Source organism: Macaca thibetana, chromosome 11 (genome assembly GCF_024542745.1).
Source record: "Macaca thibetana thibetana isolate TM-01 chromosome 11, ASM2454274v1, whole genome shotgun sequence".
NCBI classification, from domain to species: Eukaryota; Metazoa; Chordata; class Mammalia; order Primates; family Cercopithecidae; genus Macaca; species Macaca thibetana.
In genome coordinates, this window is record NC_065588.1 from 105,246,026 (window position 1) to 105,269,813 (window position 23,788).

Below are 23,788 nucleotides of genomic sequence, written 5' to 3' on the forward strand. Positions count from 1 at the left end.
GAGCCAGTCGACCCTGAATGAGAATGTGGGAATGGAGCTGTTTTTTTCTTTTATCCCCACGTCACAAGAAATTGGAAACATTCCATTAAGTGGCGTGATTCGAGAGAGTTTCGCCAGATCTTTTCAGGGGAGAGAAGCCAGGTGACCTGATAGCCATCGTCACCTTCCCATTCACGGTTTTCACCGGGGGCTTCTCAAATAACCAACACCTGTAGGCAGTTAATTTTCAGCATGTCACAGGAGGGCCCAAATGACTTTGTGCCTAATGCTTACGACAACATGGACTTTAGATTCCTCGTGGCTTCAATAGCGAAGAATTATGAAATAAAGCGAGTTATGGGATTAAAAAGCAGATAGCAGAACTCCCCCAGGAGTAGCCAGGGCTGCGCAAGTGGTGTGGCGTGGGATCTTTCTTGTCTTTGCCCTGGGTTGTTGCTGCTTTGAAGGTTAAGTGCTCCAGGGATATTTTTAAACAGCAGGAGCTGGTTAATCTAAAAGTGACATTTGCAGTTCCCACAGTAAGCAGCTAGCAGGCTTAGATTCAGGCACTCAGCAAACACGGAACCTGGAAAATGTAACCCTGAATGCACGGTTGGGAGGACATGGCAAGAGAAAAGCGGCAGGAAGAAAGTGGTAAGTCAGCTCACCCCTCCCCGGGGTCCCGGACCATTCTGCCAGCGTCCAGGTAAATTTGAACCTGTTGTATAGTGAGAGCAGACCCTGTACGAAGGCGTGCACTTGGGATCCCTGGGGAAAAATGACTCCTGTCATGTTTGAAGGAAGCTGATCAGATGACCTCGAAATGTAATGCAGATGAAAGAAAAGGGCCTTTCTTTGCTTCTATAAATGGTGGTGTGGATCCCTGGACATGCTTCCATATAAGTTCCACAACGTTTTATAAACAGTTCTATGTTGTTTGGATTTTTTGCCTCCAAAGCTACTGTCTTAAGGAATAATATTCTGTTTCTGTTTCTTCAAATGGTTTGTTTATTTATTTATTTATTTATTTATTTATTTATTTTAAAGCAGACTAATGGGCCAGGCGTGGTGGCTCATGCCTGTAATCCCAGCACTTTGGGAGGCTGAGGCAGGCAGATCACCTGAGGTCAGGAGTTTAAGAGCAGCCTGACCAACATGGAGAAACCCCGTCTCTACTAAAAATACAAAAAATTAGCCGGGTGTGGTGGCACATGCCTGTAACCCCAGCTACTCAGGAGGCTGAGGTAGGAGAATCGCTTGAACCCCGTGGGCGGAGATTGTCGTGAGCCAAGATCACGCCATTGCACTCTAGCCTGGGCAACAAGAGTGAAACACCATCACACACACATACAAAAAATAATAAATAAAGTGGACTAAGGCCGGGCACGGTGGCTCACGCCACCCAGCACTTTGGGAGGCTGAGGCGGGCAGATCTCTTGAGGTCAGGAGTTCGAGACCAGCCTGGCCAACATGGCGAAACCCCATCTCTACTAAAAATATAAAAATTAGCCAGATGTGGTGGCGGGCGCCTGTAATCCCAGCTACTTGGGAGGCTGAGGCAGGAGAATTGCTTGAACCCAGGAGGTAGGGGTTGCAGTGAGCTAAAATCGCACTCAGGCTGCATTCCAGCCTGAGTGACAGAGCAAGACTCTGTCTCAAAAAAAAAAAAAAAGAAGAAGAAGAAAACGAGACTAACAGTAAAGCATTTGTAGTGGTCCTATATCCTATATTCCTAGGAAGACATGACTTTCTTTAAATGTTTAAAAAATGCATTGCAAAATAATATGCAAGTTAAAAGGTCATGCAGCACCGTGCAAAAGTCTCCTCACTCTGTTGTTCCTGTCTAACCCTCCTCCTCCAGGTAGCCACTGTGCACATTTTGGTATACACCCCCTAGAACTTTTATTCTGTGCACTCACACTGTACACAACTATCTCCCTCATGTCTATTGTGATTACTTTTACTTTTTAATGTCAACGGGCATCCATATAGGTTGGGTGACCAACCATCCCAGTTTTCTCAGGACTGGGGAATTCCCGGGACACGGGACTTGCAATTTAAAAACTGAAAGTTGAGGATATCATTTTATAAATTGCATGATTCTGCTAACAGTGACGTGGAGTTCTTTACAAGATTTCTTTTTATGACTTCTCCAAGTTTTAAGTGGAAAGACCCAGCCAATCCTAATTCATGTGATTTAGAGATGAAAATATCTCCAATCTGTAACTTTCTTTCAGAAGCTCTTCAGAGTTTTATTTGCTCCTGCTCAGGTGTTGTGTAAATTTGCTCATACTTTCAATACCTTTAGGTCTGAGACAGAAATTCGAGTATTACATTACATGAGATACCCAGTCTTCGTGGGGAAGTAAACATTTTAATCTTTTGAAATCGAGGTTTCCTCAAAGTCTTATCCCAGTAGAAACTTTGGAATACCTTATTCTTTTTTTTTTTTTTTTTTTTTTTGAGACAGAGTCTCGTCCTGTCACCCAGGCTGGAGTGCGGTGGCGCGATCTCGGCTCACTGCAACCTCTGCTTCCCAGGTTCAACCAATTCCTCAGTCTCAGTCTCCCGAGTAGCTGGGATTGCAGGCAAGCACTACCACGCCCAGCTAATTTTTTGTATTTTTAGTAGAGATGGGGTTTTGCCATGTTGGCCAGACTGGTCTGGAACTCCTGATCTCAGGTAATCTGCTCACCTTGGCCTCCCAAAGTGCTGGGATTACGGGCATGACCTACTGCACCCAGCCTGGAATACCTTGTTCTTATGCTTCCTCTGAATTTGTGATTCAGTGACTTCTTACTTTAAAGTAGAGTTCACCTGTACCCAGGGAAACCAGGAAACACAGTTAGAAATCTTGCATTTGATCCGAAAAATGCATGCACATTTCACATTCAATCCTAATAGATCTCTCTGTTTGCAATGATAATAGTAAATTTATTACCGTAGAGTAAGGTGATTTTCTAGGAAGATAGACCGTGTTCATTTATTCCAGGAATCCGGGGATCTTTGTATCAGAGAATCCAGGCTGGGCACAGCAGAGAAACCAAGGGATTGATTATTGGGTAGTTGGCATACCCCAGGTATTCATAATTATGGAATCTCACATAATTCTGATGACAATCCTAGGAAGGAGGTTTTATTTATTCCATTCCACAGGCCAGGAAACCAAGGTTCAGAGAATTTCCATGATGGGCTCAGGCCAATCAGATAACAAATGGCAAGGCCTCCACCCACGTCTGCTGTACTCCAGAAGTCCTGCTTTCCGGGCTCATACCTTAGCCACTCCGACCCATGCTGGTCCCTCAGAAAACAACTACACATAGAAAAGGTCCCTTCAGACCAGACACAGTGGCTCATGCCTATAATCCCAGCACTTTGGGAGGCTGAGGAGACAGATCACTTGAGGTGAGACAGGGTCTTTGGCCGGGCGTGGTGACTCACATCTGTAATTCCAGCACTTTGGGAGGCCGAAGCAGGCAGATCACTTGAGGCCAGGAGTTTGAGACCAGCCTGGCCAACATGAAAAAACCCCATCTCTACAAAAAATACAAAAATTAGCCGAGCCTGGTGGCATGCACCTGTAATCCCAGCTACTCAGGAGGCTGAGGCAGGAAAATCTTTTGAACCTGGGAGGCAGAGGTTGCAGTGAGCGGAGATCGTGCCACTACACTCCAGCTTGGGTGACAGAATGAGACTCTGTCTCAAAAAAAAAGAGACAGGGTCTTGCTCTGTTGCCCAGGCTGGAGTGCAGTGGCACGATCTCGGCTCACTGCAGCCTCTACTACCCTGGGCTCCCATCTCAGCCTCCAGAGTAACTGGAACTACAGGGACATGCCACCATGCCTGGCTAATTTTTTTTTTTTTTTTTTTTTAGGTAACAGGGTTTGCCATGTTGCTCGGGCTGGTCTTGAACTCTTGGGCTCAAGTGATCCTCCTGCCTTGGCCTCCCAAAGTGCTGGGATTACAGATGTGAGTCACTGTATCTGGCCGCCAGAGTATTTTCAAGCAATTCTCAGAGCCAGATATCACACTGTTTTCCCCATGATACATTAGCACACATCTCTAAAAGACATGAGGTTGGTTTTTTTTTTTTTTAAACCATTGCCATAATTATATCTATCTAATACAATGAATGATAATTCCTTAATCTAGTACCTAGTTCATGCTGACTGTCCTCCAGGTGTCTCAAAGATGTCTTTGAACGGTTTTATTCAAATCAGGACCCACAGGGGTTCTCTTAAGTCTCTTCTCATCTGTAATAATCAGCAACTCCCTTTATTAAATGCCAGTTACTTATTGAAACTGGGTCATTTGTCTCATAGAATTTTCCATATTCTGGATTTGGCTGATTGCATCTTCCAAGTGTCATCTAACATGTTCTTCTGCACCTATAAATAAGTACTAGGTCAAGAGGCTTGAATAAATTCAGGTGCAGATCCTTGGCAGGAGTATTTTGAAAGTGTTTTTCTGTGTTTTCTCTTGCATCATGTCAAGAACATAAAGTTCAGTTATCCTACTTTTAGTGATGTTGGTTCATTAGTGAGTTTAGGGTATCAGTCTGACCTCCATCGTAAAGTTCCCTGTCACCCTCTTGCCAAATGACTTTACAAGCTGCTGCTGAGCAAAGCCCAGATTATTGTTTCATTACTGTAGTCATTTTCTACTTCCATCAGTCTTTCTGTGCTTATTAGCTCCTGTTGTTTTTCTTTGATGTTGTTTCTGGGGTTTGGTTTTGTTTTGTTTTGGTTTGGTTTGGTTTTTGAGACAGGGTCTCTCTCTGTCACCCAGGCTAGAGTGCAGTGACACGATCTTGGCTCACTGCAACCTCAACTTTTCAGTTTCAAGCGATCCTCCTGCTTCAGCCTCTTGAGTAGCTGGGACCACAGGTGCTCGCCACCATGCCTGGCTAATTTTATGTATTTTCGATATAGATGAGGTTTCACTATGTTGCCTATGCTGGTCTCAAACCTGAGCTCAAGCGATCCTCCCACCTTGGCCTTCCAAAGAGCTGGGATTACAGGCATGAGCCACTGTGCCCAGCCCAACTCTCATTGTTCTATACTACACGACTTTCCTCAACCATTTGCTTACCCTGAAATACAGTCCCTGAAAGGCAGAGTACATGGTTGATTATGTCCTTTTTTGGGGGGCGGAGGGCGGCGGGTAAGTCTATTTTCAGGGTAATGAGTGGCCTAGCAGCCATGAAAAGTATCAACAAGTTGTTTTTGTTTTGAGTGGTGTTACGACCTCATGGTTTTAAAAGATATTTTGATGTGTTTCAATCCACTGCAGTCATCATCCGTTTGCAGCCTCTTTTTGGCATGCCATGCCTCTGGAGGGTCCTTGTTTTCAGGCAGGAAGATATCTCAGCTCATCATGTACATTTCTGCCCCAGCCCTAGAATCAGCCATTTCTCCAAGGAGTCCTGGTTCCTTTCAGTGGGAAATGACTTCAGCAATTTCTGGAGGGATAATTCAAGTGATAGGCCTTTAGACAGCGGAGCATGTTTTCCACTGGAGGTGGAAAAATGGCTCCTCTTACTTTCCTTCAAGGCAGGGGCTGATCTGGAACCATTCAGGCCAGTTTTGCCTGAGATGGCAGATTCACCACATCAAGAATTTGATTTGAGCCAGGCATGTGGCTTATGCCTGTAATCCTAGCACTTTGGGAGGCAGAGGTGGGAAGATTGCTTAAGGACAGGAGTTCAAGACCAGCCTGGGCAACATAGAAAGACCCTGTCTCTACAAAATATAAAAAAAAAATTGGCTAGGTGTCGTGGTGTGCACCTGTAGTCTCAGCTATTTGGGAGGCTAAAACAGGAGGATTGCTTGGTCCCAGGAGTTCGAGGCTGCAGCAAGTTATGACTGTGCCACTGGACTCCAGCCTGGGTGACAGAGAGAGACCTTGTCTCTACACACACACACACACACACAAAAAAAAAAAAAAAGAAGAAAGGAAAAAGCACTTACAGTGTACCAGGCATTGCGGATGGGCATCTTTCTGGGTCTGTATTCTCAGAGGGCCCTGGGAGACTCAATCATTTGAGTAATTTCCTGGCTGAGGGAGAAGCTGAAATGTATAGACTTCTCTTAAATATGTTTTGCTCCCTGAAGTTGTTCCAAAATCAGAGGCCTTGAATGCTGTACACCCAAACTCAACTCTAGGATGGAGTGGTTTGGGATTCGGCACAAAACCAGAGATGTAGTAATCTTTTGCTTACTCTAGTGGTACTGGCTGGGATTCACTGAAGACCCAGATGCTCTGACATATAAGTTTGAGAACTGCTGACCCTCTTTGGGTGTCTTTTTCAGACTCCGATTCCACCAATCCAATAGGGTAGCCCATTAAACAATTGAATCAATGACCCGGTCACCTCCACCTATGACAAATCGAGCTTTAGAGTCAGGTAGCCCAGCGTTGAATGCCATGTATACCTTCAAGCTGTGTGACTTCGAACAAGTCACTCCACCTCTCTGGACATTGGATTCTCATGTGTGAAATGGGATACGTGTAAACAAGATGCTTACAATGGAAGGCATTATTGGTATTATTAATTTTCAGAATAAAGCTCTTACTCAGGAGTTCAAGACTAGCCTGGGCAACAAAGTGAGATCCCGTCTCACATGCCTGTAGTCCCAGCTACTCTGGAGGCTGAAGTGGGAGGATGGCTTGAGCCTGGGAGGCAGAGGTTGCAGTGAGCCGAGATCACGCCACTGCACTCCGGTCTGGGTGACAGATCCTGAACCTGCCTCAGAAAAAAAAAAAAGAATAAAGCTGTTAGTATTTGCAGTCAGGGAGTGTCAGGGAGCAGACTCACTCCCTATATTCCTAGAGATGACAGTTACAATTATTTTGCTGTGCCCGAACATTCGTTCCTCTGGGGTAAGGGAGCATGGTGTGTCACCAGTGCCATCAAGCACAGTTGCAGGGGAAGGTGAGGTTCTTGGATCACACCAGGGGGTGTGCCTTTTCAAGTCTTCCAGTTCGCAGGGAGGGTAGACCTCCCACCACTGCCAGCTAAAAGTTGTCACATATCTTCTTCAGATGCAAAAATCTTAAAGGATCATCCTTCGCAACACAACTGATATGCTAATCACAGCTCCTGCTTTAGGAACTTTGGCAGAGTCCCCAAGAGTAAATTCTGCTTGAGATGTCCTGGTCCCTTGGCAGCCTGGTGAGCTCCTATTCAACCTTCAAAGTCCCAGTGCAGATGTCCTTTACTTTTTGCTCTCCCTCACGTCTGTCTTCAACCTGGAAGGTGTCTTCTCTGAACTGCCTTCTAGATGTGGCTTTTCTGAGATTCTAGCAATTAGATCTTTTTTTTTTTTTTTCTTTTTGAGACAGAGTCTTGCTGTGTCACCCAGACTGCAGTGAAGTGGCACAATCTCAGCTCACTGCAAACTCTGCTTCCCGGGTTCAAGTGATTCTCCTGCCTCAGCACCCCAATAGCTGGGATTACAGCTGCCTGCCACCATACCTGGCGAATTTTTTTGGTCTTTTTTTCTCCATTGCACTCTTGTTGCCCAGGCTGGAGTGCAATGGAGCAATCTCGGCTCACTGCAACCTCCACCTCCTGGGTTTAAATGGTTATCCTGCCTCAGCCTCCCAAGTAGTTGGGATTACAGGCGTCCACCAACATACCCAGCTAATTTTTTGTATTTTTAGTAGAGACGGGGTTTCACTATGGTGGCCAGGCTGGTCTCGAACTCCCAAACTCAAGTAATCTGCCTGCCTCAGCCTCCCAAAGTGCTGGAATTACAGGCATGAGCCACTGCACCCAGTCAGCAATTAGATTTTAATTTTTAAAGTTTTTCTTTATTTGGGCAGAACATACCTATCTCCCCCAAAGCCTTTCCAAGAAGAAGAACCCAAAATCTAGAGAAGTATTTTTGTTTTTTTTAAGCAGTAATAGATGGACTTTTTCCCCCCAATTTAATTAATTAATTTGTTTTCCAAGACAGGGGTCTCGTTATGTTACCCAGGCTGGTCCTGAACTCCCGGGCTCAAACAATCCTCCCACCTTGGCCTCCCAAAATGTTGAGATTACGGGCATGAGCCACTGTGCCTGGTCAACTTAATAAATTATCAATTGACAAATAAACATTGCTTATTTCTTTGTGGCATTTTAAGTTCCTTAAGAATGGACACAGGCGCCGGGCGCGGTGGCTCAAGCCTGTAATCCCTGCACTTTGGGAGGCCGAGGCGGGCGGATCACAAGGTCAGGAGATCAAGACCACAGTGAAACCCCGTCTCTACTAAAAATACAAAAAATTAGCCGGGCGCGGTGGCGGGCGCCTGTAGTCCTAGCTACTCAGGAGGCTGAGGCAGGAGAATGGCGTGAACCCAGGAGGCGGAGCTTGCAGTGAGCCGAGATCGCGCCACTGCACTCCAGCCTGGGCAACAGCGTGAGACTCCGTCTCAAAAAAAAAAAAAAAAGAATGGACACAGGCTGGGCACAGTGGCTCAGGCATGTAATCCCAACACTTTGGGAGGCCAAAGTGGGAGGATCACTTGAGGCAAGCCTGGGTGACAAAGCAAGACCCTTTCTTAATAAAAAATAAAAAAGAATGGACACAGACAGATTTAAAAACAAGCCCACAACTCAAAAACAGAGCAGTGACCCTGACAGTCACTTAGGATGTTTCCTGGAGTTTGTGGACAGAAATTCTGCACGTAGAGCAGGAGAGTGTGAGAATTAGGAGCTCAGGCTCCAAAGTGAGGCCACGTGGGTCTTAAAAGTGTGGGCTTAGGGAATGACTGAGCCTCAGTTTCCTCGCCTATGAAAGGAGCAGGATCCTGCACGTAAAGCTGTTAGCACAGTGGCTGTCATAGGCCACATACGTGCCAGCAACACAGAAAAACACTCACCGTGACTTACTAGGAATCACTTCCTCTTTCCTGCAAAACTCCCCAACATTTCCTTTCTTCCCTTCTTCAACCCCTATGTGGGCATTAAAAAAATAATCCTCTCCTGAAATAACCTAAAAAGTGGTCTCCCTGGGCCCCCAAACATACCCAAAGTCCTTGGGAGCATCTTCATTGGATCAGGGAACAGATAGGATGTTAATTCAGCTTGGTCCATGCTGCTGAAAGCCCAGAGACTTCTCCCCTTTGGAAAAATGCCTGCCCCTGCAGGGCACCACCCCCTCCACCCCACAAAGCAGTTCCAGGCTGCAGGCCTGGGAAGCTGTCTTTGATGGTGGGATCTGCCTGTCCTGCCTGGGCTGGCCGATCCTTGGAGAGTGGCTCTGATACCTGACCAGGACAGACAGGTGCTGTGAACCAAATGTGAATCCTTTCTGTCCATGAGTGGAGGAAGATGCTCACAGCAGAAGCCACACTCACCATCACCTGCCTGGTTCTTTCTGTTCGGTGCACCAGGAAGGGGAGGCTGTATTTGATGTTGAGTGACTACATGAATCTTGGTTGGTTCTCCCAATAAGGTAGGTGAGGCTGGGTATTTTGCCTCCTTTTCTAGATGAGGACACTGAGGTTTGGAGAGGGGAGGTGATTTGTTCAAGATCACACTGTCTATTGGTGGCAGAGTCCTGCAGCGGTGGCTCACACTGCCTGAGGTGCTCTGAGTGCAGATGGTGAATGCTGATGACTCAGATGTGTACAGCCCAACTGCACCCAGCACTGTACTCAGTGCCCCAGGGGGATGAACTCATTGAACTCTTAACAACCCAGCTATGATGTAGGTACCATCCTTATCCCCATTTTGCAGATGAGGAGACTGATGATCAGAGAGGGCGTTTAACTTGCCCAAGGCTTCCCCAGCTTGTAAGTGGCAGAACCGACATGTGAACCCAGGTCAGTTTCCAGGGGACCGAACAAGGTGCCCGGTGACAGTCGACTTTGGCTGCCAATCATGCGTCAATATAGTGGACGCGCTGGCCTAGAGCCGAGGGTCTTGGTTGGTCTCAGTCTTTGGCTGTGTGGCTGATTGCACATGTGAACTCCTGGCCACCGTTTGCTTATCTACAAAACAAGCACACTGATTTGATGATCCTTGTGCTTTCCCGCATTCAGCTATAGGTTACAGCAGGTCGTTTTTGAGAAACTCTGATCTGTGACACTCCAGACCTGCAGGCTGAGTGCGGGTGAAGGCATCCGCCAGTCAGCCTCTTACGCCCTGGCAGCCACACTTGGCCTGTCCCCACCAGTTTAATTATCTCTGAATTTGCAAAAGGACATCGTGCCACTTGCTGGAGGGCCCTTGACCACCCCCTCTTCGTCCCGATACTGTTGCTTCTCTTTCCTGCCTGGGCTGGCCTGTGTGTCCAGCTGACCATTCGTGCCCAATATGGCCAAACACAAGTTGTCCTGAGTCTCACCCTCTCTTCTGGTCAGGCGTCTGACAGATGAACCCCTTGGAATATCTGTCGATGTTGTTTTCCCGTCTACCCAGGGCTGTTGTGATTACAGGAGTGTTTAAAGCCTATTCCGGAGACAGAGAGTTAGGCAAGAGGGCCATTGCATGAGCAGCAAAGTAGGGCTAAGTGCAGTAATGTGGCAAGTCGGAGGGAGGTGGCCCTCGAGCCCATGAAGCCCCTGGGAGTGCAGATAGCCTCTTAACTACCTCAGCTTGAGGTCAGGAGAAGGCTGAGGGAGGACCTTTGAAATGGCTTAAATTTACGGGTGACAGATAAAGGCATGCTGCACTGACAACTTGGGTGAATGCTCACCCATGTCGGAGTGCTGGCCGGTCCAAGCCCCGCCCCCATGGCCTGATGCACGCCACCAGCCTCCTGCTGAAAGGTGACACTCTGCCAGCTGGGTTCCTTTAGTCACCCTGTGGGCGCCTGTCAGCCTTACTCAAGAATGGAGCTGGTGGCTGCATCCCCAGTGACGGTAAGTGGCAACAAGTGCTGGGGAGTTCATCTTGGTGGGAGGAAAGATCCAAGCATGGATGGGGATTGCTGGGTGCTGACATTCTGTCCCCTCTGTCCTTCAAAGACCTCTCGAGGCATGGGGATGTGTGTGCTGTCGGGGGATCTGGAAAACAGACTCCTGACTCCCGTCCTTGCCCTGCCCTTACCTGGTGACTGGCCAGCACTTACCGGGACTGAGCAGTTTCTTGCGTTCATTGTGGTGAAGGCGACGATCGCTCTTTCACCAGGCAGCTGTTGCTTGGGTTAGGTTTGCAAGACATAAAAATAGCTTTGTCTGGCATCTGGTTTTCAGGTCAGCTGGGCTATTTCAGCGAAGGGCAGCAGCCTGTCACGACAGCGTCCACAGAGTTTCACTGGAAGGGCCCCTCTGGCCTTTCCTGCTCATGGAATCAAACTGCACCATCAGTGCTCATTCTTCACCACGGCCCCCCGATCTGGCACCGTTAGTTTACATGTCGATCTGCGGCTGTGTCTTAAAAGGTACACAGCCAGGTGTCTGTCTGCTTTTAGGATCATATCTACACACTCCTTGTACCACCTGCTGCCTTATGGAATTTACTTACCTTCACTGCAGTGGTGGGACAGTGGAAAAGGTACAAACAAGGGAAAGTTACTGATCCACAGTTTACCAGACTGTAAAATGGAAGTCAAATAATGACAATGGCAATAATAATGTCCATTGGGTTGTCCCTTTGTTTTCTTGAGATGGAGTCTCACTCTGTCACCCAGGCTGGAGTGCAGTGGTGTGATCTAAGCTCACTGCAATCTCTGCCTCCTGGGTTCAAGTGATTCTCCTGCCTCAGCCTCCCAAGTAGCTGGGATTACAGGTGTGCGCCACCATGCCCAGCTATTTTTTGTATTTTTAGTAGAACGAAGTTTCACCTTGTTGGCCAGGCTGGTCTCAAACTTCTGACCTCAGGTGATCCACCTGCCTCAGCCTCCCAAAGTGCTGGGAATACAGGTGTGAGCCATCACGCCCGGCCCCATGGGGGTGTTTTGAAGATTGGAGGGAGGTGGTGGTAAGGGTCTTGGGAGCTTGAAGACACTCCACAAATTTGATGGCTTATGTGTGTGGTTGCTATATAGGTACAGATGTTATTCAGAGAGCAACAGTGAGGTGAATGGGGTGAGAATTCGTATCCCCATTTTATAAATGAGGAAACTGAGGCTCAGAGAGTCTCTTTGGTAGCTTTCTCAAACAGTTCCCTGATTTATCTGTGTGTATTCACTTGGGAAAAGTTCTTGTGTGGGGTGATCTTTGGGTCCCACGTCATTACTCCGCAAAGAAAAAGGAAAGGCTTTGAGGTTTTTCATGTAGGTAACCCTGGCAAGGAAGGTTTGGGCTATTAGATCCAATGGAATACCAGATTGTAACGGATTTGCAGAGTGAGAGAAGGGCTGAACTGGGGAGGAGAGCTGGCCACTGCATTCATCAGAGCCTCTGCTGTACAGCTTGCAGTTTCACCTGCCATCCCTCTATCACGTGGCATGCGTGTGTCTAACCATCTTGCCCATCGACTCATCCACTCACCTTCTCTCCCCACGCACCACCTACTCATCCTTCTGTCTGTAGTTAATCAGCCATCCATTTGTCCAGCCAGCCAGGATTTTCTAAGCCAGTTCCCGAAGAACTTACATCATGCAAAACTTGCGTAATTTGATTGGCTTTTCAACAGGAATCAATGTAAATAATATATTCTCACGCCTCATAATTCACAACTGTTGTAGCACATTTTTGTCTTGATGCTGCACATCTCTCTCTTTCTCTCTCTCGCTCTCTCTCTCTCGTTGCTCAGGCTAGAGTGCAGTGGGGTGATCTTGGCTCATTGCAACCTCCCCCTCCTGAGCTCAAGCAATTCTCCTGCCTCAGCCTCCTGAGTACCTGGGACTACAGGCACACACCACTGCCCATGGCTAATTTTTATATTTTTTGTAGAGACGGGGTTTCGCCATGTTGCCCAAGCTGGTTGCAAACTCCTGAGCTCAAGAGATCTGCCCGCCTTGGCCTCTGAAAATGCTGAGGTTATAGGCATGAGCCACCGTGCCTGGCCTTGATGCTGTACTTTTCTAAGCAATAATTTAAGTATTTTTTAACTGGGGTAGAGGGATGCCCATCCTATCTATTTTATGTACCTGCTGTTTCTTATATCTCACAATTTCAAATGTGCACATTTAAAATTTGCCTAAGATTGGTCATATTTGTAGGAGTTGTTCTCCTCAGCCCTCTCTTTCAAAACTGTCATGGAGATACCTGGCTCATTCTCTTGGCGCTCCTGAATGCAGTTGCAGAAATGAGAGCTTTAAAAATCAAAATTCCAGCTTGGTTCAAGACATTGGTTGGTGCTCAATGTGTGTGCATATATATATATATATATATATATATTTTTTTTTTTTTTTTCATTTTTTCAGCACACAGTTTTTTTCATTTGTTTTGTTTTGTTTTGTTTGAGACAGGATCTCACTTGGTTGCCCAGGCTGGAGTGCAGTGGTGCAATCATGGCTCACTGTAGTCTTGATGTCCCAGGCTCGAGTGAGCCTCCGGCCTTGGCCTCCCAAAGTGCTGGGATTACAGACGTAGCCATCACCCCTAGCTTGCACACAGTTTTTGAGCTCTTACTCTGTGCCAAGCACCAAGCTGGGTACAAGGATCCAAAATGAATGACACTTGGTCCACGTCCCCAAGGACCACCCAGTCGGTCAGGGAGAACAGACAACCAAACAAGCCATTTCCATGCCATGTTGTCTATGTCACCATGATGGAAGTCTGTACCCACAGGCGGACTGCTAGGCCAGGATGGGCTGGGCAGAGAGCCCCAAGGGAGTGGACTACTGACTTTCTAAAGCATTTGGCCACTGTGGCCAGTAGAGGGCGTGAGAGGGAGTGGCCACTCAGCAGGGGTCAGGTTTAGAGGGGCCCCGTATACCCTCCTTTCCTGGGGAGGATGTAGGATTTAATCTCTTGGGCCTCTGGGGAAGCCAGGACAGCTTTTGCAACATTTTTGGCAATGTTCTCTGCCAGTTGTTAATTTCAAAATTTTTCCTGAGGGCATGTGTGAGCCAGCTGTTTCAGGACTCGGACCTTTCTTGCAGACAATTTTAAAGATTTTCTTGAGAATTTACTATGTGTAAGAGAAATAGTAATAGCATGAAATAGACTTTGTCCCCAGAGGTTCCCAGCTCACCATTCAGAGGCAAAAGGAGACGGGAAGGCAGGGACTAGGCAGAGGGATTGAGACCAGAGATTCACAACCAAAGGACAGTTTTGCCTCCCATGGGACATTTGTCAATGTCTGGAGATGTTTTGGTTGTCCCAGCTGATGGAGGTAGAAGCTACTGGTATCAAACAGGCAGAGGTCAAGGGTGTTGCTCTACATAGTATAATGCACAGGACAGCCCCCACCACAAAGAATTTTCCAGCCCTAAATGTCAGTAGTGCCATGGTTGAGAAATCCTGGGTTAAGAACAAGGCATGGGCATCAGAAAGATAGCCATAGTACTGCTATGTATTTGTTTGAGTCGTTGTTTTTAATTCTTTTGGGATATACCTTGGAGTGAGATTGCTGGATCATATGATAATTCTATGTTCAACTTTTTAAGGTACCACCAAACTCTTTTCCACAACAGCTCCACCATTTTAAATTCCTACTGGCAATGGTTAAGAGTTCCAACTTCTGTACCTCTTCACCAACACTTGTTATTCTCTCTGTCTCTCTCTTTTGGGTTATAGCCATCCTAGTGCATGTGAAGTGGTATCTCACTGTGATTATATGATTTGCATTTTCCTGACACCTAAGCATGTCGAATATCTTTTCATCTATTTATTGACCATTTGTATATCTTCATTGGAGCAACGTCTATCCAAGTCCTCTGTCCACTTAAAAATTGGGTTGTTTGTCTTTTTGTTGTTGAGTTTTAGGAGCTCTTTATATATTCTGGATACTAGACTCTTATTAGATGTATGGTTTGCAAATGCTCCTCCCATTTGGTAGGTTATCTTTTCACTTTCTTGATAGCATCCTATGATTCACGGAAGTTTTTAATCTTGATGAAGTCCAATTTACCTATTTTTTCTTATGTTGCTCATACTTGTGGTGTCATATCTAAGAACTGATTGCCAAATCCAAAGTCATGAAGATTTACTCCTATGTTTTCTTCTAAGAGGTTTATGGTTTTAGCTTTTATATTTAGGTCTTTGATCCATTTTGAGTTAATGATTTTATGTGGTATGAAGTAGGGGTCCAACTTTATTCTTGTGCGTGTGGAAATCCAGTTGTCCCAGCACCATGTGTTGAAGAGATGATTCTTTCTCCATTGGATGGTCTTGATATCCATGTCAAAAATAGATTGACCATAGATGTATAGGTTTCTATTCCATTGGTCTGTGTGTCTATCTTATGCTAAATACCATGCTGTTTTGTTTACTGTAGCTTTGTAGTAAGTTTTCAAATTGGGAAATGTGAATCCTCAAACTTATTTTTTAAGATTGTTTTGGCTGATTGGGGCCTCTTGAAATTCCATATGAATCTGTATATTCCATTGGATAATATGGACATCTTAACAATAAGTCTTCCAATCCATGAGCAAAGTATGTCTTTCCATTTATTTAATTCTTCTTTAATTTCTTTTAGTAATGTTTTGTAGTTTTCAGTGTACAGGTCTTTCACTTCTTTGGTTAAATTTATTTCTAGGTAGGAAACAGTGTGATAGGCAATAATAGAAAAAGGAAAAATTGAAATTAAACATATTTATTTCTAGATGTTTTATTCTTTTGAATGCTATTATAAATGGAATTGTTTTCCTAATTTCCTTTTCAGATTATTTACCACTAGTATATAGAAACACAACTATTTTTGTGTATTTACCTTGTATCCTGCAACTTTGCTTAATTATTTTTATTACCTCTACAATACCAAGGTTTTCTGTGTGTGTATTATCTGGCATTTTCTACATATAGGACCATGTAATCTGTGAATAGAGGTGGCTTTACTTCTTCCTTCCTAATTTGGATGTCTTTTATTTCATTTTATTGTCTAATTGCTTTGTCTAGAACTTCCAGTACAGTGTTGAATAGCATTGGTGAAAGTGGGCATCCTTGTCTTATTCCTGGGTAAAGCTATCAGTCTTTCCCCATTGAGTATGATGTTAGCTGTGGATTTTTCATAAATGTACTTTATTATATTGCAGTTCCTTTCTGTTCCTAATTTTCTGAATGTTGTTATCATGAAAGAGTGTTGCATTTTGTCAAATGCTTTTCCTGCATCATTTGGGATGATCATGTGGTTTTTTTCTTTGTTCTATTAATGTGGCATGTTACATTGACATTGAGCCACCCTTGACTGACTTTTCTTAAAAAAAAAAAAAAAAAGAAGATTTTGAAAGGAAAAAACCTTTCTGACCCTGTGTACTACCTAGAAAATAGCCTTGGCAACATATCAGTAAATTCTGCTGCTGAAAGTGTGCAAGAAGTACGTGGATTGTTTAGTTCTGGGAAATATTGAGAACTTTTCCACTTCCCTTAAAAACATTGTGTTGAAATTTAAAAAGACAAAGCTTTATGGCTGGGCGCAGTGTCTCACGCCTGTAATCCTAGCACTTTGGGAGGCAGAGGAGGGCGGATCATTTGAGGTCAGGAGTTCGACACCAGCCGAGCCAACATGGTGAAACCCCATCTCTACAAAAAATACAAAAATTAGCCTGGCATGGTCATGGGCACCTGTAATCCAAGCTACTAGGGAGGCTGAGGCTCAAGAATCTCTTGAACCCAGGAGGCAGAGGTTGCAGTGGGCCGAGATTACACCACTGCACTCCCACCTGGGCAACAGAGTGAGATTCTGACTCAAAAAAAAAAGTTTTTTAGATACCAAATTGACCTGCTGAGCTTTGTGGTCCTGCTTTTGTAATGCTTCTAGTATATAATTGTGGCAAAATTGGTTCAGATATTTCAACACATAGACAGAGGTCCCATTAAAATTTTTTTTTTGAAATAGGGTCTCACTGTGTTGTCCAGGCTGGAGTGCAGTGGTGGCATCTTGGCTCACTTCAACCTCCGCCTCCCAGGCTTTTCTTTTCTTTTTGAGACAAAGTCTCTCTGTTGCCCGGGCTGGAGTCCAGCTGCATGATCTCGGCTCACTGTAACCTCCGCCTCCCATGTTCAAGTGATTTTCATGCCTCAGACTCCCGAGTAGCTGGAATTACAGGCACCCACCACCATGCCCAGCTAATTTTTGTATTTTTAGTAGAGACAGGGTTTCGCCATGTTGGCCAGGCTGGTCTTAAACTGCCAACCTCAGGTGATCTGCCTGTCTCAGCCTCCCAAAGTGCTGGGATTACAGGTATGAGCCACTGCGCTGGGCTCATTTTTAAAACAAGATTTCCTTCGAATAACAATGATCTATTCGTTAGTAGGGCAGAGTTAGGGTGACAGAAAGCGGTGTGGGTTAGAGATTGGAATACCTGAGTTCATTCTTTCAACACACACTTGTAAGCCCTTACTGCATACCAGGCAATGGTCTAGACCCTGGAACCGAAAACACTCCTGAGGCTTGTTGGGCTTCTATGCTACTTGTAAGCATACCCCACGGTGCGGATGATGGTGCCCTTCCTCCCTCCAGGGCCATGATGATGACTGACCATATGATAATAATACTAGAATGATGATGATGATGACAGAAGCAACAATTCCCTTTCATTTATAAAGTGGAATATAATTAAGAGTCTTTTTAAAAAAAAAAATAACAGCTTTGGCTGGGTGCAGTGGGTCACATCTGTAATCCTAGCACTTTAGGAAGCCAAGGACCACTTGAGGTCAGGAGTTAGAGAGCAGCCTGGTCAACATGGTGAAATTCTGTCTCTACAAAAATACAAAAATTAGCCAGGCGTGGTGGTGCATGCCTGTAGCCCAAGCTACTCAGGAGGCTGAGGCAGGAGAATTGCTTGAACCCAGGAGGCAGAGATTGCAGCACTGCACTCCAGCCTGGGCAGCAAAGCGAGACTCCATCTCAAAACAAAAAAACAAAAAAGCCCAGCTGTTTTAAGAGATAAGTCACATGGCATACAATCCACTCATGTAAAGGACAAGTCAATGTTTTTTAACTATATTCATAGAGTTGTACAACCATCACCTCAATCTGCTTTAGAACATTTTCCTCATCCCAAACAGACACCCTACACCCTGTAGCCATCACCCCCATCCCACTAGGTCCTGGCAACCACTAATCTGTTTTCTGTCTCTCAAGATTGGCCTGTTCTGCACATTTCATATACTTGGAATCGTATAACATGTGACCTTTTGTGATTGGCTTCTTTAACTTAGCAGTTTTTAAGGTTCATCCACATTGTAGCATGTATTGGGCCTTCAATTCTCTTTCTTTCTTCTTCTTTTTTTTTTTGAGATGGACTCTCACTCTCCTGCCCAGGCTGGAGTGCAGTGGCATGATCTCGGCTCACTGCAACCTCCGCCTCCCAGGTTCAAGCGATTCTCCTGCCTCAGCCTCCTGAGTAGCTGGGACTACAGGCGCCCGCCACCATGCCTGGCTAATTTTTTGTATTTTTAGTAGACAGGGTTTCACTGTCTTAGCCAGGATGGTCTCAATCTCCTGATCTCGTGATCCACCTGCCTCGGCCTCCCAAAGTGCTGGGATTACAGGCGTGAGCTACCATGCCTGGTCTTTTTTTTTTTTTTTGACAGACTGGAGTGTAGTGGTATGATTTCGGCTCATTGCAACCTCTACTTCCCGAGTTCAAGTGATTCTCATGCCTCAGCCTCCCGAATAGCTGGGATTATGCCACCAAGCCTGGCTAATTTTTGTATTTTTAGTAGAGATGGGGTTTCGCTATGTTGCTCAGGCTGGTCTTGAACTCCTGGCCTCAAGCAATCCACCCACCCCAGCCTCCCAAAGTGCTGGGATTACAGGCCTGAGCCACTGTGCCCAGCCAGCCTTCTTTTTATGGCTGAAGAATGTCCCATTGTTTGGATCCACCTGTTTATCCATAGATCGATCGATTCTGTTTCTACAATCATCAGTTAAGAAATATTTGGGCTGTTTTCACATTTCTACATAATGAATAATGCCGCCAGAATGAAGTCCCTTAACATACACTATTACCTCATTTAGTTCTCACTCGCATAAACGTTTATGATGTACATTGAGCAAGTGTTGCTATACCTAAATTAGAGGCAGGAAACTAAGATCCAGAGGGGTGAAGGAATATGTCCAAGCATGTTTCAGGCAGAGCAGGGAGGGGAACCCCATCTCTCCCCCGGTCCTGTGTTTCTGGAATACACAGCACCCCGACAGCCTCCCGCCCCACTAGCTTCTTTAAGAGAGAAATCATTTGATTATGTAATTCCTAAAATGTCTCTCCTTTTCTCCTTACAGATTTTCTGAATGGTCTTTCTTCTTTGTCTATCTTGTCTGATTTTCTCCTGTCTGACCTTTTCCTGGTTAAAAATCTGGGGGAAAATGACGGACTCCCAGCCAATCACCAAGAGTACATCAGAAGCAAACTTCATCCTGAGCCAGGAGCCCTTTCCAGCCTCTGACAACTCAGGGGAGACACCGCAGAGAAATGGGGAGGACCACTCTCTGCCCAAGACTCCCAGCCAGGCCGAGCCAGCCTCCCACAAAGGCCCCAAAGATGCTGGTCGGCGGAGAAACTCCCTGCCACCCTCCCACCAGAAGCCCCCAAAAAACCCCCTTTCTTCCAGTGACGCAGCACCCTCCCCAGAGCTCCAAGCCAACAGGACCGGGACACAAGGTCTGGAGGCCCCAGATACCAATGGCCTGTCTTCCTCAGCCAGGCCCCAGGGCCAGCAAGCTGGCTCCCCCTCCAAAGAAGACAGGAAGCAGGCAAACATCAAGAGGCAGCTGATGACCAACTTCATCCTGGGCTCTTTTGATGACTACTCCTCCGACGAGGACTCTGTTGCCGGCTCATCTCGTGAGTCTACCAGGAAGGGCAGCCGGGCCAGCTTGGGGGCCTTGTCCCTGGAGGCTGCTCTGACCGCAGGTGAAGCTGAGACCCGTGTCCCCACTATGAGGTAACGTGTCTTTTCTCCTTATAACCGAGGAGTGCAGAGTTCAGGTGGGGTCCACACCCTTCCCAATCTGTGCCCACCTTGGTCAAGCCATTTGCTGATGCCAAGACTTCAAGGGTGGCTATGTACAAAAGGAGAAGACACGAGCCTTCTCAGAAGCTTCCTTCCTTCCTTCCTTCCTTCCTTCCTTCCTTCCTTCCTTCCTATCTTCCTTCCTTCCTTCCTTCCTTCCTATCTTCCTTCCTTCCTATCTTCCTTCCTTCCTATCTTCCTTCCTTCCTTCCTTCCTATCTTCCTTCCTTCCTTCCTATCTTCCTTCCTTCCTTCCTTCCTATCTTCCTTCCTTCCTTCCTTCCTATCTTCCTTCCTTTCTTCCTTCCTATCTTCCTTCCTTCCTTCCTTCCTATCTTCCTTCCTTCCTTCCTATCTTCCTTCCTTCCTATCTTCCTTCCTTCCTTCCTATCTTCCTTCCTTCCTTCCTATCTTCCTTCCTTCCTTCCTTCCTATCTTCCTTCCTTCCTTCCTATCTTCCTTCCTTCCTTCCTTCCTTCCTATCTTCCTTCCTTCCTTCCTTCCTATCTTCCTTCCTTCCTTCCTTCCTATCTTCCTTCCTTCCTTCCTTCCTATCTTCCTTCCTTCCTTCCTATCTTCCTTCCTTCCTTCCTTCCTATCTTCCTTCCTTCCTTCCTATCTTCCTTCCTTCCTTCCTATCTTCCTTCCTTCCTTCCTATCTTCCTTCCTTCCTTCCTTCCTATCTTCCTTCCTTCCTTCCTATCTTCCTTCCTTCCTTCCTATCTTCCTTCCTTCCTTCCTATCTTCCTTCCTTCCTTCCTTCCTTCCTTCCTATCTTCCTTCCTTCCTTCCTTCCTTCCTATCTTCCTTCCTTCCTTCCTATCTTCCTTCCTTCCTTCCCATCTTCCTTCCTTCCTTGCCTCCCTCCCTCCCTCCCTCCTTTCAAAATCATTCCTTGAGGCTGGGCGCAGTGGCTCATGCCTGTAATCCCAGCACTTTGGGAGGCCAAGGCAGGCGGATCACTTGAGGTCAGGAGTTCAAGACCAGCCTGGCCAACATGGTGAAACCCTGTTTCTACTAAAAATACAAAATTTCACCAGGCATGCTGGCGTGTGCCTGTAATCTCAGCTACTTTGGAGGCCGAGGCAGGAGAATTGCTTGAACCCAGGAGGCGGAGGTTGCAGTGAGCTGAGATGGCATCACTGCACTCCAGCCTGTCTGACAGGGCGAGACCTTGTCTCAAAAAAGAAAAAAAGGAAAGAAATCATTCCTCGTGCATCTACTGCATGCACAGGGCTCGATGCCATGAAATTGACTTTCTAGAAGACCTCAGCCTTGTTGGGGAAGATGACCTTGTGTGTAGTTATAGTTTAAGATGAATAAGCCAAGCCTGGCAAGAGCCACAAGTGAGGATGGTAGTCTAGAGGGAGGGGCAGTTCTCTCTGCCTCCTAAAGAGACATTGATTCATTCATTTTTTTTTTTTTTTTTTTTGAGACAGGGTCTTACTCTGTCACTCTGTTAGCTGAGTGTACTGGTAGGATCATAGCTCACTGCAACCTCAAACTCCTGGGCTCAAGCAATCCTCCCACCTCAGTGCACTCCTGGGCAGCTGGGACTACAGGTGTGCACCACCACACCTAGCTAATTTTTAAGTAGAAATGGGAATCTCACCATATTGCCCGGGCTGGTCTCCAACCCCTGGACTCAAGCAATCCTCCTGCCTCGGTCTCCCAAAGTGCTGGGATTACAGGCATGAGCCACCACACCCAGCCCATTCATTCATTCATTCATTCAGCAGGTAACTGACAACTGAAAAACCATCCTTCCTCCAGTGATGCCTGAAAAGCAGAAACTCAAACACTCTGAAGGTCTCCATCAATTTGATTGTTGGAAATGGATGCCTGTAGGTTCATGCCAGGTGGGACTATCCCAGTGGCTGCAGTCAGTGGCTTTGTTGTTGATGTTGTTGTTATCTACCTTCTCCTCTGCCACCCCCAAATTACAAATGGAATACAGCACTTCCAGGTAGAAAATTTGGGAAATGCAGGAGAACAGAGAGAAGAAAAGAGCCACCAACCAAAACTTCACCAGCCAGAGGGAAACCTCTGTTCTCATTGTCTTATTTCTTCCTTCCAGTGTGTTTTGTTCCTCTGGAGTGAAGTTTTATTGGCTATTCTTTTAAACATCTCCTGTGCTGTCTCCTCCCAAATTAGAAAAATCTAGAGGTGGTCTTCCGTGCGTGTCCATGTAGGCAGTGAGCTTGATTTTAATCCTGGTAGCTAGAAGTAGAAGACAGAGAAAAAGGAAGAGGAAAGTATTCGATATACTGACACTTTTCAGGGGAAGTGTTTGAGTTTCTAGAAGGGTTAAGGGAAGAGAAAGTCTCAGAATCTAGTACGAAGAGCACAGCCTGTGGCGTCAGCTGGAGTGGGGTGCAACCTTTGGCTCTGCCACCCCCTACTGTGTGACCTTGGGCATGACCCTTCACCTCTCCAGGCCGCCGTACCTCTGTAAAATGTGGAAGAGATTAAATGGGATAATGTGGAAGGGATTAAATGGGATAATGTAGGCAGGCATGGTGGCTCACACCTGTAATTCCAGCACCTTGGGAGGATGAAGCAGGAGGATCGCTTGAGGCCAGGAGTTCAAGACCAGCCTGGGCAACATAGTGAGACCCCATCTCTAAAAAAAAAAAAAATTCAGAATTTGCCACACATCGTGGTGCATACTTATAGTTCCAGCTACTTGAGAGGCTGAAGCGGGAGAGTCACTTGAGCCCAGAAGTTTGCAGTTACAGTGAGCTATGATTGTACCACTGCACTCCAGCCTGGGCAACAGAGCAAGACCCTGTCTCAAAACAAAAAAACAAAGAAGAATGTATCAAACCAACAAACTTATAACATGATTATTATTATTACTATTTTCTGAGTCTTGGATGCCAAAATCGTTGTGAAGATTAAATGAACTAATATTTCTCAGGTACTTGGAAAGAGAATAAAGCATCCATATTTGGTAGTTTATAAATAGAAAGGGGGGCAAGTCTCCCACCTTTCCACCCACTGTCTTTCTGCCACCATTTTGAGGGGTCTTTACTGGTTTGAGCTGAAACCACGGCTTTTCTGAGCTGGTACCTTTATAAAGAGGAAAGATCTCTCTTTCTCCCTTTCTTCTTCTTCTTTTTGTTTTTTTTTTAGACAGAGTCTCACTGTGTCGCCCAGGCTGGAGCGCAGTGGCGCGATCTTGGCTCACAGCAACCTCTGCCTCTCGGGTTCAAGCAATTCTCCTGCTTCAGCCTCCCAAGTAGCCGGGATTACAGGCACCTGCCACCACGCCTGGCTAATTTTTGTATTTTTAGTAGAGACGGGCTTTCACCATGTTGGCCAGTCTGGTCTTGAACTCCTGACCTCAAGTGATCCACCCGCCTTGGCCTCCCAAAGTGCTGGGATTACAGGCGTGAGCCACTGTGTCTAGCCTACTTAACTATCTTTCATAGGGAAAACGAAACCAAAATGTTGAGTGAATTTCCTGCCCTCATGTCTTCATGGCATAGAAACCTAGCATTGGAGATAAGTCTTTTACCCTTACTTTGTCCCAGCAAACAGCTGTCAGGAGGGACAGAGGGATGTTGGAGAGGCAGTGAATGTGGAGCTGAATGACACTGTAGGATTGTGGGCGATTCAAAGGGCTATGATATGGTGCAGGGAGGAGCAACGTGCTGCATGAACTTGGGTGAGTCCCTTCCCCTCTCTGAGCCTCCAATTTCTCATCTTTAGAATGAGGAGGCCTGGTGGCTCACACCTGTAATTCCAGCACTTTGGATGGCTGAGGCAGGTGGATCACTTGAGCTCAGGAGTTCAAGAACAG

The 23,788-nt window shown here is 46.1% G+C and overlaps 1 protein-coding gene across 2 annotated transcripts in view; it reads left to right on the forward strand.

Moving 5' to 3' along the window:
- Nucleotides 1-534: 534 nt before the first annotated feature.
- ACACB (acetyl-CoA carboxylase beta) overlaps nt 535-23,788 on the forward strand; it is a 162,990-nt gene continuing 139,736 nt past the window's right edge. Inside the window, exons 1-2 of one of the 2 annotated variants that reach the window (XM_050749626.1) lie at nt 535-633; nt 19,253-19,914. In XM_050749626.1, the coding sequence (XP_050605583.1) occupies nt 19,262-19,914 (653 nt within the window). In that variant the 5' untranslated portion in view covers nt 535-633; nt 19,253-19,261. Of the gene's footprint in view, nt 634-9,814; nt 10,834-19,252; nt 19,915-23,788 lie in introns of those variants that run through there. The other variant, XM_050749628.1, reaches the window with a different exon arrangement.